The 12,247-nt window shown below is 45.2% G+C and overlaps 1 protein-coding gene across 1 annotated transcript; it reads left to right on the top strand.

The window, feature by feature from the left end:
- Positions 1–642: 642 nt before the first annotated feature.
- znf513a (zinc finger protein 513a) lies at positions 643–7,914 on the top strand (the record flags this gene model as incomplete). Its single annotated transcript, XM_056580941.1, is given in 6 exon segments — positions 643–874; positions 1,350–1,483; positions 4,099–4,233; positions 5,920–6,456; positions 6,459–6,797; positions 6,992–7,914. Coding segments are annotated over 5 exon segments (1,974 nt in total), but the record flags the coding sequence as incomplete, so codon positions are not given.
- Between the last annotated feature and the right edge of the window lie 4,333 nt (positions 7,915–12,247).

The raw sequence follows: 12,247 nt of genomic DNA, 5'->3' as shown, positions 1-12,247 counted from the left end.
GAATAACTCTAATTGTATTCGTACATTTATTGTTAAGATAAAAAGAAAAGAAACAGAAGACAACATGTAATTTACAATACACTGTACAGTACATTCAGTAATAATAATAATAATTCATTTTATTTGTTTAGCACTCTTCATTCTAAGCAGAATCTCAGAGTGCTACAGGACAAAAGGACAGTTTAAGAAAATGTATACATTTTTTAAAAAGTAGGAAATGCCTTTATGAATAAAAAGGTTTTTAGGCCGGTCTTAAAACAGTCTAGTGTCTGTGTTGCCGTTAAGTGGTCCGGGAGGCTGTTCCTGTTGAATTAGCATGTAGCCGCTAGCTGTATGCCGCTAGCTAGTTCGACTTATTCATATTAATCTTTTAACTATTAAACTATTACAAACTGTGATTTATAACTATCAACTATTACCAATACCAACATATTGGTTTTTGTTCTCGGATGTTAAAATAGTGGATAATAACTATTTATAAATGAATATCTATATTTAAACCATTATGACAAGCCCAACTACCGTTGTTCCAGTTTTGACGACTTCTGCGAATGAATTCATCTGTTTTTGTTAATTTTATTGCCCGATCTTAGAACTACAACTCCCATGATGCATTGGACCAGACCACCGGAAATTGTTTTCGGAAGCGGAAACCGCCGATTGAGCGGAAGAGAATGTACACAAGGAATATCACAAAATCAATTAAGTTATGAAAAACACCATTAATTGCTTTTCTTTGTCGCCGCGGCATATAAAGAAATGGCGGCTCTTCAGACGCAGTGCTCTTGATTCAAACTCTCAAACTCTGCATGTATGACGAGATCAACGACGCGCGTAAACATCGCCATCGAGACGAGCATGCACATATATTTTGGTGAGTTAGCTTGAGGGGCTAAGTGAAGTAAATAGCGGCTGTTTGATTTGAACAGCAGTCGGTGATGTGTTTAGCTGCAGCTAACGTTAGCCAGTTGGTGTAATTAGCAGCCATACTTGAATGGCAACGGTGTCTTTGGTGTGAACGGTGCCCTGCATGATCCCACGGAAGCGACGTCTTAAAAGTCTGCTATTCGTTTTGATGATTTCAAGCTGAGGTATCAGGTTTATCAGTGGAGATGGGTAGCTTGTCACTGCTGGTTGAATCATCTACTGTTGAAATCTACGGCTGACCTTTTGATGTTTTCGTTGGATGTAATTCCTCGTTGTACATTTAACGTCGATTGTATTTAATTACAATGATGCAACATCGATATGGCACGATGCATGTAAACTCTGGTTGATTTCCGATCTGCTATTTAAAACGTCTGCTTAAATCAGGCCGATTTACATTTTTCTCATTTATTTCCTCGTAGAGTCACTAAATAGGTTTGACGTAAATAAGAATGACCTGATGATCCTGGGAGATTTCCAGAAGAGGTTTCAAAACAAAGAGGGGTTTACCGGAAGATGCCCAGAAAAAAACAACAGAATCCACAGCCTGTCAAATGTAAGTGATTTACGCTCACCGTAAAATGTCAAGCACTATAACAATCCATATATCTGGGAAGTGGCACTTTCCTCTGTCAATCTGGATAACTCTGTTGCTCCATAAAATAAATGGTGTCAATCATATGGTTAACTAAGCATATATTATAAAGGTAGCCTGCATTGTGTGAATGTATGCAAAGGTCCCCTATTTACATAGGGACTTTTGATCGCTTTTGGCCTCCAGTTTGTATAGTTAACTGGGTAGTTGTTGCATCTAGCATTCATCATCAGCTTCAGCCCAAAGTTTAGTTGAATGGTTAAAGGCGCAATGTGTAACATTTCAACTAGCTCATAGCTTAAAACTACCTGGACATATCTAGTTAATGCTGATCGATAATGGTTTCAATAATGTTATCAGTAGGATCACTTCCTATAGCTGATATATTCTCTGGTCAGCCAATAATATAGATGGCGATGCACCCAGAGCCCCTCCTACTAACACCACCAGAGCAGAGAAGGCTAGAGAGGACATAATTCTGTTATTGAGTTGTTTTTATTCTGAAAGACTCCTGCCTTACAGCTAGGAGCTCCATATTATGCATTGCAACTCCAAGAATAGAGTAACCATATGGTGTTCTCACAACAACTGCATGTCAATCGTCTCTGCAATGTGTTAAAAATCTTCTAAATGGAACAATTCAATGATCCTCATTATAGTATTTTATGACGCAACTTGGATAGGGAGTTTAAAAAGACGTCTCTCACCACATATATCCAAAAAATGTCCATAGAGACTATTCATACTTTTTGCCCAGCAGTTACTTCATTGAAGCTTCTACATTGCTGTGCTGCTGCGTGTTTTGATCCAGACTATCCACAAGATGGCAGCAATGCACTAGAGAGAAATTGTAAATTATGCATTTTAGTATGCAGTGTTTCCTTTTTTGCAGGAACAGCTGTCCTGCTCCTATGTTTCTCCATGTATTTCTCTAAACGGTCCACTAGATGGCAGCATTGTGCTATGGCAACTGTAGGATGCATGTGTAAACGCTTCTGTGTCGTCATCGGGAAGGCGTTTTTCCTATTTTAAAGGAACAGATGTTTTCAAGGTTGTTGGAAGTTAATGATTTATCAGACACGATCTATGGGGACATTGATGGCTCATCCCACGATACATCACCGAAGTATTATCAGATAAAAATGATTAATCCCTAGAGATCCAGGTGTTACAGCAGCCACATTGAAAGGAGAGAGCAAACTAAACAGATGGGTGTGTATATACAAATATATATTTATATGTACTTCTATGCAAGTTTACAAGTCACTAAAATAAAGGGGACCTTTCCATAATCCTTTCAAAGTATTCGAACGCACTCGAAGTTCATGACCGTGTACTTTTTACTCTTTTTCACCTACTAGGATGTCATTCCTTCTACCAGCTCTAACATTAGTCTTACATGAGTTATGTCACGTTGAAGGTCGTTTCTTGATCTGCACGAACACGTTGCATTACGAAAAAATAGCCGGCTTACCAGATGTAATTCGAAATCTAAATAAAATGCTAATCATTTAATAATAGATTTTCTAAGTGAACCTTCCAAACATGAATTAACCTTGGATGGCAGCCTGCAAATTGAACCATTAAATTGAACGCTTGAAATTAATAAATAAAATCGAATGTTAGATTTATAATAACAATGTACAAAATAAAATAGATATTTCTTAATGACACAGCACAATCTGTGGCTGCTGTCATCTGTTAGTGATAGCCCCGAAAGGAGGACAATGTTCAAATTTTTTATCAAATACGATCAATATTGGCTTATTGTAGAATTGTTATACGTATAAATACACAAAGCAGAGGGCCCTCAGAATCTATATTAAGGGGGAATTTTGTATAGTTTATGTGCAATAATAGATCGGTGTATAAAGGGTCTTTTCAAGCTTCAAGTCATTGAACGTTCAATGAATGATCACCCCTTATTCTTAAATAATTTCCTCCAGGATCCATTAAGTCATCCGTATCTGTGTCCTATTATTTCCCTCAACTCCAACTCCAGCCCTTTATCGTGGCGCCGTGTCTTAACGGATGAGCCTCCGGTAGCCGTTAGTTTTATTTGGCTGCAGAACACACGCTGATTAGACGCCACCGAGGAACACATTTTGGTTAGCTGCTGAACTGGCAAATGATGCTCGCCTTCATTGGAGCAATATTTTCACCAGTTGCAACACTTTTCTGTTTCGGGTTGCCAAGTCTACAGGCGTTATTGGAGCTCACCGGGATGGCATGTATTGTGAATTCACCTTGGTTGCTGTTCTACGGGGTAAAATAAAATTAGATATGTTCCCATTGAAAACCATTATTCTACAACCAAGCAATCATCCGTCATTTTGGATGATGATGATGATGATGATGATGATGATGATGATGATGACGGTTGTGGCGGTGCCGATGATGACTATGATGATGTGAGCAATTGGCCTCACTTCGCCACTTATCCATCATGTATTCTGTGTGGCGTGCATTTAGGATCCACATGCCGTTTCCATGGCGAGGGTGGCAGGTAACGACTAGCCGTCTCGTGCGCGCGTGTTTGACCGGCTCCTGTCTCCTTCTCTCTCTCCTGACTTTAGTGGTCTCTGAAGATGGTGTAGCCCTCCCTGTTCCAGGATCCCTTACTTTAGAAGCAGACTTCCTCCTAGGACAACACCTTGAATTCGATGACGCAGATCACGACAGCAATCTGCTAGGCCTCGACAAGTTCTCAGGTTTGTTTCTTTAGTTTATTCTTCCTAATATTTTGGCTTATTACTTTGTTTTTATTTTGTAAATGGGGATTTTCTTTTAACTGTGTTTGCGTTAAAAGAACAGTGGAAATGTTGACCAGGGAACCAAATCCCCCCCTCCTCCACGTCCCACAATAATAATAATAACATCTATAACAAAACCTATTGATTGATTATTTAGGTAAATGTGGTCAGCCAATCCCCCTTGCAAGGCCAGTGTTGCTCTTCAGGGTTCTGTCATTTCTCAGCGCATGAGACACGGCGCAGCTGTGTCTCGTGTGACACACACAAAGAGAAATGAAGTTGCCACGGCAGCAGACTCTCCCCATGTGGCCCTTTTGTAAGAAGGAGCGAGCCGCGGAGGGGGTGGGTCGGTGGGGGGGAGGAGGGGAGGGGGGCAGGGGGAGAGGGGAAAAAAAATGTGGAAAAGTGGAGAAAGCAGTCGAGCCACTGTTATTATATAAGGTCATAAAAAAAAAAGGGAGAGAGAGATGGCCATTACCATCAAGGACACCATTACACGGCTGGCATGTATTTCATCATCATCATCATCATCATCATCATCATCATCATCGGCTGTCTTGGCTCTCGCTTCCACGCGGCCATTATCGTTTCCCCCTCATCATCATCATCATCATCATCATCATCATCATCATCATCATCATCATCATCATCTCCCCTCATCATCATCATCATTATCATCATCATCGGGGCCCTGCCATTACGGTCATCATCATTATCATTAGGGCTCAGTAATCATCCACATGGGGCTTCCAGAGGGGGCTGTTGCTGCCGCATATAAGGGCAGCCCCCGCTCCTCTCCTGCCTCACATACCACCAGCCCCTGCAAGAGAGAGGAGAGGAGCAGATCAGGGCTTTGCTGTCTGACTGACTGTCTGCTGAGAGAGAGCTGTTTGGTTCAGAGAGAGGGAGAGCGAGGGGAACAGAAGCTTTGTTTTTTTCCTTTCTTGGTATGCCTTCCTAGGGCTGGGAAAGGAATTTTTCTTTCCTATTTTTCCCCCTTTGTTTTGGTGTTGGGTCTCCTGTTGAACTTCAGGTGAGGAAAGGAAAGAATGCTGCTACTGGTTGTATGGTTGGTGTGAAATAATTACTTTTTTAATATATATGTATTTTCTTTCTTTTTTCCTAAAGCTGAAAGAACTACAGTTTGCATGGCGTTTGTGTTTGTGTGCGTGTGTGTGTTTGTATGTGTGGTCTTTCTTGGTGAGGTCAGCACGGTCTGCTCTAGGAATATATTGATATAGCTTTCGTGATCAGCTGTCAACGCTCCTTTTTAGTGAACCGTATCTCAAATCCCACTGGGAATTAGGGAAACATCTGTTTTCATTTTGTGGTTTTAGTGTTGTTTAACTTTTCAGACAGGTTGACAACGTAAAATCCATAATTGTATTGTTTCCATGAGGAGCCAGCCAATGCAATGATATAATTGTGTTGCTCAATGCATGGCTCAGATGCAGTATGTCATATGCTTTTCTAAATATACAAACCTAGTGTGATCTTTTTTTTATTTTGTAGTATTTTCTATTTCTTCTTGCTGGTGGTCTTAATCCACGTATCAAGGATGAATAACCGGGATGGTTGTCATCGTGTCCCCTGCTCTGTGGCTCGCCCCACTGACTGTTCTCTGCATGTTTCTGAACCATACAGAAGTAGCGGCTGAGATCGGTTTCTCTGTGTATGCCCAGAGCCCCACTTACAGCCACCTCAGCATGGACAGCGAAGCAGAGCGCTCCCTCGGAGCCGACGACAACCGGAGCCGGGAGGAGGGCAGCGGAGGAGGCCGACGACCAGGGGGAGGGGGAGGAGGAGCCCTCCCCCAGCCCGTGCCCGCCTTCCCCCCTTACCTCTCCTGCCGGGGCTGCGGCCAGCTCCGTGACGAGCCCCTCGGCCCGGGCATCGATCTGGTGGGGCCCTACTGCCTGCGCTGCTGCAAGGCCTCCCGCGAGCTCAAGGGCAGCGGCGGCGGCGGCGGCGGCGGCGACTACTGCTCGCCGTTCGGCGGCGGCGGGGGCGGGATGGACGGCATGAGCTCGGAGGACTCCCGCGAGCACCTGGAGGAGGAGGAAGACGACGAGGACGACGAGGACGGCGCCGGCGGGAGCGAGGCGGGCGACAAGGCGTTCCTGGGCGAGGACGGCCTGGCCCGGCTGCACTCGTGCCACCTGTGCGGCTTCTCGTCGCGCTACGCAACCACGTCAAGAGGCACATGAAGACGCACAACGGTGAGAAGCCCTACAACTGCCCGCTGTGCACCTACGCCTCGGCCCAGCTGGTCAACCTGCAGCGGCACCTGCGCATCCACACGGGCGAGAAGCCCTACAAGTGCGACCGCTGCTCGTTCGCCTGCAGCTCCCTGGGCAACCTCAAGAGGCACCAGCGCATGCACTTCACCTCCTTCCCGGGGGGCGCCATGGCGCCGGAGCCCCTGCAGCCCGCGCCGCACGGGGGCCAGAACGGGCTGAAGAGGCCCGGGGCCGAACGGGGCCCCAGGGCCGGCCAGGAGGAGCCCGGCGCGTCGAGCAGAGGTAAGCCAAGCGTTTTGCTACATTAAGAGGGGCAGGATGCTCCAGCAGTCGGGGTGTTGTGTTGTTCGTCTGGAACGGGGTACATTCATTATATTCCGACCGTCGTAACCCATCGTGGCATTCCTCTCCTAAACCCCGAGATGTCTTTACTGTTGCCCTCCATTATCTGACTGTATGGTATTTATTTGTCCCAGAGCTCTCCAGGCCGTCCTCCAACCTGAACCCAGGTCCCCAGAACAGCGACTACCTTTCCGCCTTCAACAGCCTAAAGGGGACCCCCCCGCTGCCCCCGCCCCTCCTCCCCAGCCCCAACCTCCCGGCCCCCAACCTGCGGCCCTCCCCTGTGCACCTGGAGGCCCCGGGTCGGAGGATGAGCTCGCACACCGTCAAGGTGGGGCCGCCAGCGGGGAGCGGCGGCGGCGGCAGCGGCGGCGGTGTTACTGGCGGAGGCGGCGGCGGCGGGCGCCTCCCCCTCTTCCCCTACACCTGCCGGCTGTGCGGCGTGGTCCTGGAGGACGAGGACGGCACCACGGCGCAGATCTGCGCCAAGTGCACGCTGGACATGCTCACCAAGGACGCCTCGTCGTCGTCGCCGGGCAGCCCCGGCGAGCGCAGCGACAAGGTGTACACGTGCGCCGCCTGCCCCTTCCTCACGCACTACCCCAACCACCTGGCGCGCCACATGAAGACGCACAGCGGCGAGAAGCCCTACCGCTGCCCGCAGTGCGAGTACGCCTCGGCGCACTTCGACAACCTGAAGCGGCACCACCGCGTGCACACGGGCGAGAAGCCGTACAAGTGCCACCTGTGCGACTACGCCTGCGGCAACCTGGCCAACCTGAAGCGGCACCAGCGCGTGCACTCGGGCGCCAAGCCCTTCCAGTGCGCCGTGTGCAGCTACAGCTGCAACCAGAGCATGAACCTCAAGCGGCACATGCTGCGGCACACGGGCGAGAAGCCGTACAAGTGCCGCGAGTGCGGCTACACCACGGGCCACTGGGACAACTACAAGAGGCACCAGAAGAAGCACGGCCTGGCCACCGACGGCTGGGTCAAGGTGCAGCCGCCCGGGAGCAGCAACCAGGTGGTGGAGGAGGAGGAGGACGACGACATGGAGGAGGGGATGGGCATGGGGGCGGGGCGCGCTGGGGTTGGGGGCGGGGCCAGTGGCGGCAGCCTACAGGCCCAGAGGAAGGAAGTCGGCGTTGATATGCAGTATAGATGAGGACGAGGATCAGGAAGAGGCCGCTTGAGTTGTTGTGTTATTTTTGTGTGCCATGAACTTGAGATTGTATGAATAATTAAATTCAGTAAAACTAAGCTACCAGCAAATTGTATTTATATTTTCCTTCACAAAGCCTTTATATTGTTTGATTGTTTCTGTTTGTGGCCGGCCGTGGCCGCTACTCTTGTTTGTAGAACGCTACAAAGTCAAGGAGGAAAGGCAAACAGTTGAAAGATCATCTGATGCCTTCAGACTCAGAGATGTGGAAGGAGAGGATTGAACGTTTTTTCTTATCTGTGTCCCTTTGTATTAGTTGGAGCTGAGATAGAACCACGCCAGTTACTGGCACACATTCAACAAGACTCTAGAAAACTGCCAAACGCATATTTCCTTTCATTAATGACCAGCTGGTTTCCTTCCCAAAATGAGTCGGCACCTAGGATTTATTTTCTGGGATTTGATGAGAAGGTTGTGTACTTTCTGAATGGAGTAGAAGGGTCAGGACCCTTCTTGAGAGTCTGAGGTCTGGAAGGGAGTGTTGGTTATGCTCCAGACACATTTTCATCCACTCATTCAAACGGTTGCTATTGGGATTTCAAATCCGTGAAAAAACATTTTCGAATAGCTTTTGCTTATGGTGGTCCTAACTTTGTCCTTTTAATCATGTTGTGTAGCTTTGGAGTTCTTCTTCAGTATGCAAATGACATGAGACCGGTCAGTGTATAAATGATACCTTTGAGAAAAAAATATGGAATTGTATTCGTTATCGACTGTGGGAAATATAGTACAAAATTAAGTGAATGCTAATCTAATTAAATATTTCACATGTATTCAAAACCCCTCAGGAATGAATAGACTTTTGTTTTCATTTTTTTGGGGTTGGAGTTGACATAAATTATATTGCATACAAACATATCTCCATTATGTCATTACAAATCTCAAACTAAGCATTGACGGTATCACCACACGATTTCTACCAATTATGACACCCCTGGATTTGTTACGCTTGATTCAAGCGGTTCAGACACATTTATGGAGTAGAATCTTTCTTAAACGCCCCTATTTAATTTACCAGCAGGTGTGATATGGATCCATAATAATAATTAAAAAAACGATTAGCCACGTGCGATCACCAGTGCACAAGTGGCTTACATTGGCTGATCCGCATCACACCCCTAGGGGCCGTTGAACACAACAAGATGCCCATGTTAACCCAATGCATGCCGAGCCATCATGGGGTTTCAAACGGCATTCTGATTGTGATCTTTGGTTTGTTCCTTCAACCTTACTGCCAAACCTTCCTCCCTCGTTCTGTCTTAAATTGTCTCGAGTCTTTAAGCATAATTTGGGAAGTTGATCGTTTTTTTTTCATCCCGCTTTCGATTGCTGTGTCTTACTGTGAATCTAGTTGTCTTTTTTGTATGGTTTTACTTGAAAAAAAATCTATATATAAAACTAGACACTTTAATAAGCATGTTTATGTCAAAGTGGACTATACGGTTATAGTTTAGTTATTTTTCTAATGTGGCTGTGTGGACACCGATTAGAAGTGCTTTCTTTGTAATTATTACATAGAACAATTTTGTATCTTGAATGTGTAACTTGTCCGTGGCATTTAGTCCGTTTTGTTGGGGAGGGAAATAATATGTGGGACTGTCTTTTTTTTCATCTTTCTGTGAACTAATATTATATGCAAGTAAAATACTTTTTCAGGTTGCCATGACGAGGAGCATTGAAACCTATGTAGACTGCTGAGAGATCCCTCCGGTGCACCGATTAGTTCATATGCAGTGTTTCATAATTGCCTTAAGTGATGATTTCTAAATAAACACCTATACCTGTGTTAATTTACTCCTTCACCAACTCACTTTTTTTTATTCTTTTTTTTGGTCATTCTGTATTTGCCGCTATGAATAATTAGAGTTCACTATGAATTCGATTTATACAGATAACTCCAGTAAAGCCATTGATATTGTACCCCAGGATAATGTAGAAAAGTGAGAAGCGGATGCGTCATGGAGTATCGCGCATTTAAATAACTGCATCAGATAATAAAGAGGGCTACTACACCTCCCCCTATGGGACAGTAACATAATTGCAGTTATCAACATTATCGACTACAGTGATTATCGTGATACCAGAAGATCGCCTATAAAAAATAGAATAACAATAATCCAATAAAAAGTTGTCTTATGGTTTAGTGTAATAATATCTGCTATTGCTATTGAGTCACTGAAGGAATGCATTTTCCATTAAAGTACTCAGATAAAAAGAAGTTATAATATCCAATAATAAGTTGTGGCTTAGCTCAGGAGGTAGAGCAGTTGTCGCCTTACATGGTTGACTGCCGTCGGTGTGTCAATGTGTGTATTAACCGATGTAAGTCGCTTTGGTTAAAAGCGTCTGCCAAATGCCCCAATTGTAATTGTACAGGGTAGGACTAATATAGGTTATTGATTAGGAGTCATTGGCTCACATGCCATGGTGAAATGGAGTTTAACGGCCTTTGCAGGTATATCAAACTAATATCTAACATTAAACTTACTTCACAGCAGCCAGTAAATTAAGCTATAGTGTACTGTCCTAAGCACACGTCCACAAAAATAGAAACTGCGTTCACATTCTAGCATCTAGTCCCCCACCTGTCCTCGGGGAGGCGCCAGAATTCCCGGAACCATTCCTACGTCCACTCGATTTCCTACTGCTAATCCATCTCAGCTCACGTCAGGAGAAATGGCGGACCTGGACGGCAGCGACGCATCTCCTGCCGATCCCAAGGTGAGTTGTTATCAGCATTAAAGTTGACTTGACGAACTATTGTGGATGGTATAAGCTCGGGACAAATAAGGTCAACATTGTCAAAGTAGAAGGTGTTTTTTTCTTTTTTCATTCGCTTTGAATCCTTACCAGAAGTTGAGGTTAGGTGTAAGGAGCGCAAACCGGGTCACGGGAATAGGATTAACTCACAACCTAGTCCCTGGTGGTTTATATTTAGTGATTCAACCTTGTTTTTCGAGTCTGTTGATAAAAGTTTGTCTTGTTTAGCATTGTTTTTATTGGGATTTCTGTAGATGTAGCTGTCAGTAGACACCTGTTGCTGACATTTTTCCAGCTTTACAAAACGCCCCTAGGGCTTCAAATTCATCGGGTTGGACTGACGTGACAGGTGAATGTGTGTACAAAGGGTCCAGAAGCTTCTCTAGAACGCTGCAATTACAAAAGGTGTTACAGACACGCAATAGTAATGCACCCAAACATGCCGTAGGCTGGCCTACTTTGCCAACGTATCAACACCCTAATCGCTGTCCTATAGGTCAGAGAAGGGAGAGGGAAAATGTACTTTGGAACGAGGAGTGTAAAACGAAAGGAAGGAAGTTATTCGTGTCCATTTCTTTGTGGATTGTGAAACAAGTTGCCCACACTGATGAGATCAACTGTGATGAACGAATAGTCTGTATGGGAGTGTTAATGTCTGTGGGCAGGTTCTAAAAGTGACAACTTAATTACATTAATTAGCAAACATGCCATTGGTGCAACGTTATGCTATTGCGGCGAGAAGATGTAATCCTGTAAATAGTACCCACAAACATAATTTGTTCTGGATTTCTTTAGGTGAAGTGTGTGTGTGTGTGTGTGTGTGTGTGTGTGTGTGTGTGTGTGTGTGTGTGTGTGTGTGTGTGTGTGTGTGTGTGTGTGTGTGTGTGTGTGTGTGTGTGTGTGTGTGTGTGAAGGGCGTGGAGCCAAGACTATCGGGTTAAAGTCTCTAGCGTAGGATTACAGTATTACTCCATAGACTACTGTGGGAACAAAGATTGGCTGACTGTTTTTGTGAATGTGTGTAGTCCTAGAATGGCTTCTGCAATGAGTTTTGGAAAAAACATTCATGAAAGCCCTGGGCTTCCCTTGGTTTTATATGAAGTTCAAATTCAAGTGTGGATTATATAAAATGTATTTTTTCACATCACAGCTCTGCTATACGCAATGCCAGGGCTACCCAATGCTTGATATTTCTGCAATGCAGCATCCTCAAGCCCATTTGTGAATGCAAAACATTCAATGTACACTTTCAGAGTGATGCAAGGAATCGCTATGCACTCATGCATTGCAACCACAACTGCACACAATGTGCATAAAGAAAGCTAGTTTTATAGTGGTCCTGTGTGTGCTTTGGGGGGGGGGGGGGGGGAATAAGCTGCCATAGAGTCTGCCAAATCTCTCTCTCTCT

This window comes from Gadus chalcogrammus, chromosome 21, assembly GCF_026213295.1.
Source record: "Gadus chalcogrammus isolate NIFS_2021 chromosome 21, NIFS_Gcha_1.0, whole genome shotgun sequence".
Taxonomy (NCBI): Eukaryota; Metazoa; Chordata; class Actinopteri; order Gadiformes; family Gadidae; genus Gadus; species Gadus chalcogrammus.
This window is presented reverse-complemented; position numbering and strand designations above follow the sequence as displayed.